At 44.4% G+C, this 3,925-nt stretch overlaps 1 protein-coding gene across 2 annotated transcripts; it reads right to left on the bottom strand.

The window, feature by feature from the left end:
• Positions 1-554: 554 nt before the first annotated feature.
• LOC134738473 (protein FRG2-like-2) lies at positions 555-2,212 on the bottom strand. 2 transcript variants are annotated; one of them, XM_063653927.1, is made up of 4 exons: positions 2,035-2,212; positions 1,696-1,773; positions 1,389-1,466; positions 555-1,069 (listed from the first exon to the last, which is right to left on the bottom strand). In XM_063653927.1, the coding sequence occupies exons 1-4, from the start codon at positions 2,210-2,212 to the stop codon at positions 555-557; spliced, it is 849 nt and encodes a 282-aa protein (XP_063509997.1). The 2 variants fall into 2 exon arrangements, with proteins under 2 accessions (XP_063509997.1, XP_063509998.1); XM_063653928.1 differs by having other exon boundaries at positions 1,696-1,770.
• Between the last annotated feature and the right edge of the window lie 1,713 nt (positions 2,213-3,925).

Here is a 3,925-nt window from a genome sequence, read left to right as displayed (position 1 = left end):
GCCAACCTGGCCAACGTGACAAAACTCTACTAACAATACAAGAAAAAAAAATTAGCCAGGCATGGCGGTACATGCCTGTAGTCCCAACTACTTGGGAGGCTGAGGCATGAGAATTGTTTGAACCCAGGAAGCAGAGGTTGCAGTGGGCTAAGATTGTGCCACTGCACACCAGCCTGAGTGACATAGCAAGACTGTCTCAAAAAAAAAGAGCATATAATTTTATATTTACTTTTCTACAATCTAAAATATGCAAATTCACAATTACAATCTAATATTTTTCTGATTATATAGAAATGCACGACTGTCATCAGACATCCAAAAGTCATCAAATGTCTAACATGAAATATCAAATTTGTCTATAGCCTTAGCGGTCTGCAAAATGCAGGGCTCAGCATTCTGAGTATACCGCTCAAGTTTCTTTCCTATGACTTCTTCAGGTTCTGTCATTTATTAACACAGTGTGTCTAAAATTGTCACTGCTGGTCATCTGGAAGGATCTGAGAAGAAGCAGGTCCTTGTTCTCATTCCTAGAGCTGCATCTCTGCTGAATAGGGTCAGGGTGCTCCCAGCTTAGCCTTATCTGATCCACTGACAGGCTCAGTTATCTCCTGCCCAGGGAAGGGATGGGTTTCTCTCTCCAAGGCTGAATCCCCAGGGCCAGGCAGTGTAGCTGGGACAAGCCAGCTCTCAGCAGGGAAGACATAAGCTGCCTGGGTGGCCATGGAATACAAGGTCTGCACCTGGGCACACAGAGGCCCCCAGAGCTGAGTGAGCAGCATCCGCTGCTCACAGGTCAGTGGAGAATGGATCTGCTGTGCCCACACCTGGGCTAGGTCTTGATAAACAGCCTCTGACATAGCTCGCACAGAGGTCACCAAGCTTTTTCGAAGTGACGGTGTTTGGACTCCTAGGGCCCGAGACCTATGCCGCTCGCTGCGCCCAGTGCGAACCCTGGAACGTCCCCTATGGTGGGCATCACAGGTCTCCTGGATTTCACTGTTGTGCACAGCGGTGGAGGATCTTGATTTTTTATTCAACGTCAAGCTGCACTCCTCTTCTGGACAGTTCCCTGCAAAGAAAGCATGTGAGAGACTCACCAGAGCAGTCCCCACAGACCCTCATTTCCAGAACCCCCTGTGCACCCAGGTGAACCCCACTTGTCTCTCCCACTCCTTCCTACCTCAGCACTGGAATGAAGTGAGGCTGAACCTCTTGTGAGTCCCCAAATATTCTCAGAGTGCTAAGATCTCAAAAATTTACTTGTCAATAAGTAACTCCTTTTTCACTGCAGCCTCATATAAAAGTTTCCTGATTATTTGCTTTTTGGGGCAAACCAAAAACAAAAAAACCACCACCACCACCAACAACAACAAACACCAAGATTCTACCTGCTCTGTCTTGGCAGCTGTCCTTGGAACTGATTTTTCTTTTCCTGCAGTTTTCCCGGTATGAGCTGGACTCTGGTTCTGTGAACACAATGAAAGTTTGAGAAAGTGCCTCCAACTGACCACCCTGAAATTCCTAGTCCATCCTGGACACACAGGAGCTGAGGTTACCAGCAAACTCCAGCTCTCTTCTGTTCTCCAGTGTCCAGGATCTGTACGGCCCTGGCTGCCAAGGAGCTCCCAGTTTCCTTGCCAGGGGAGCCTGTATTGCTACCCTGTCCCTTCTCACCTTGAAAGAGCCAAATCTTACCTGATCCAGCAGTGCTGTTCCCGGCCTTGAGCTTGGTTTCCTCAGAATTCTCCTTGTTTGGATTGGGCTCTGATCCTGCTGCAAAAGAAAGTTTAGATGAGTCACCTCTCCCTAGGAAGAGTCCCATAGTCTATCTCTGATGCATTTTTGCAGATCAGTCTTTCATGTGAAGCTCTTCTGCCAGTGTCACGAGTGAACACATTTCTCAAAGTCCCCTGAGAGCACTAAGCCATTTCCCATCCCCAAATCTCAAAATAAAACCCTACTAAAGACATATAGCTCAGTATCCCTGATTCCAACCCTCCTTCCAGCCTCCACAGGAACAGCCCAAGGCCTTACCTTGCCTTTGTGTGTGCTTCTCACTGGAATGGGAGAAGGCGGTCTTGACTTTTCCTTTGAATGGTTTCTTCTCATCTGAGCCCTTTTCTGTAAAGGAGATCTGCTGGAAAGGGGGCTGGTCAGTGGAGCACTGGATGGAGGAGCAGTGGAGATCGGCGTCTTCATTTCCCTTTCCCATGTTGAAGCTCAAGTCAAAGGTGCGCTCTCTCACACGTCCAAAGGCAGAGTGTGGGTTATTCTGCTAGACCTGCCTTTTATACCTCCCTCGGCTGGGCGTGGCTTACTCTTATTGGCTGAAGAGTTTTCTCATTTCTGCCGCTTCTTAGAGCCTCAATCAGAAGTTTCTTGCTGTAGTTCTACTGGGGACCTAGACACAGTTAATGGGAGACATTTTCAGGATCCTCTTACAGCGTCAAGAAAACAAAGAACTGGGAGCACAGGGATCGGAAGATCGGGGAATCTTTTCTTCCAATTTCTGTTTCAGTTCCTACCTGGAAGGTTTTATGATCCTGTTCACCTTTCAAGATGCACAGTTAAACATGCCTATATTGACATATGTTATATATTTTGCCCAGAAGGAGAATTTATTATACATAGTGTTAACATTGTATGCATAGATATTATAACTTCTTAAATGCTTGGAAACAACAAATGTTAAATTATGGTTGATTGTATTAGATCCACACCTATATGATGAAATAAAAATGCAGAGAAAAAATAAATACCAAATGAAATGGCCCTTCCTACCTTAAAAATGGGAAGATAATTAGATCAAATGCAATAAAATTGAATTGATTAGGTTGAGCCAGTGCTAACCTAATCAGCCCCTGATTCCTGAGGCAGCAAAAAGTCTAGGTGGAAAAACTTTCCCCCTTTCTCACACTTCCTCAGTCATCCTGGGAGCGCCATTGTGTTCTGTGGAATTTATTCAAGCTCCCTACTGAAAATGGACTTGGTTTCAAACAGGTAAACCATCAACTGATCACAAGAAAAACAGCCTAGATTCTGAACATCAGCTCCTGTCTTCACACCGCAGACACCACCTGAATCCCATCAAAGCCCACGTTGTTTCTCAACATCCACCAGCAAGGCGCATTCCAGGGCAGCCTCTCAAAATTGCTTCAGTGAGACGGAACAAGATGTGGCAGAGCTCCAGGTTCAGAACACCTTCCTCATCCCTTCCTACTGCGGCGGAGTCTGTCTCTGCTGGTCAGAGCCCTCCAACTAGCCTAGTCTATGTCCAAGCAAGTGTCCCCTAAAAGGACCTTCTTGTCTCCCCCTCTGCTGAGGAAAGCATGCAGGAATGAGACCTTCTATGTTAGGGAGTACTCAGCCTCCAATCCCAAATGACTTGATTGACTGATGAACTGATTCCTTGAGGAGGAGAAAGACACGGGGAAGAGACTGTGTTGGGTGAGTCTGTGTTTTCCCAGCTGTGCTGCCTGTGCAAATAGTGGAATGAAAAAAGAATTAGTGGTAGACACTGCCTAGTGAAATTGTCTGAATGTAAATGGAACTTATCATAATATGATATCATTATATATTATAATATTATGATATAAAATTTATTTGACATCTGAATACATTTTTATATATTATGATATATAAAATTTGGTCAGGTAATTTTATAAGAAAATTGAGTTAAATTTTGTAACAACATTGACACATAAACTCAATAGAAATCTAGGAAAATTGTCTGCTCTATGTAAATGACGGCTTGTTGGATAACTCTGTAAAAGGTATGAAGAGGGGTCTGCTACTTACTTGATAAGTAAGTACTTGATAAGACATCGACTTCCACATCTTTGCTGCTTTTAACCTCTCAAGATATGAGAATATTTTGCTCTAAGAAAGTATTTTCATAGATATCGTAATAGAAATTTTGTTCATT

The sequence above is a fragment of the Pongo pygmaeus genome, chromosome 17 (genome assembly GCF_028885625.2).
Source record: "Pongo pygmaeus isolate AG05252 chromosome 17, NHGRI_mPonPyg2-v2.0_pri, whole genome shotgun sequence".
Taxonomy (NCBI): domain Eukaryota; kingdom Metazoa; phylum Chordata; class Mammalia; order Primates; family Hominidae; genus Pongo; species Pongo pygmaeus.
Note: the sequence above shows the minus strand (reverse complement) of the source record. Positions and strands in the feature narration are given on the sequence as shown.

Excerpts from the sequence above, each read along its gene's own strand:
- LOC134738473 (XM_063653927.1), bottom strand. The coding sequence starts at position 2,212 with ATGGGAAAGGGAAATGAAGACGCCGATCTCCACTGCTCCTCCATCCAG. Across the intron at positions 1,774-2,034 it reads GAAGCACACACAAAGGCAAG|CAGGATCAGAGCCCAATCCA; the intron begins GTAAGGCCTTGG and ends TTTCTTTTGCAG. Across the intron at positions 1,070-1,388 it reads CAGCTGCCAAGACAGAGCAG|GGAACTGTCCAGAAGAGGAG; the intron begins GTAGAATCTTGG and ends CTTTCTTTGCAG.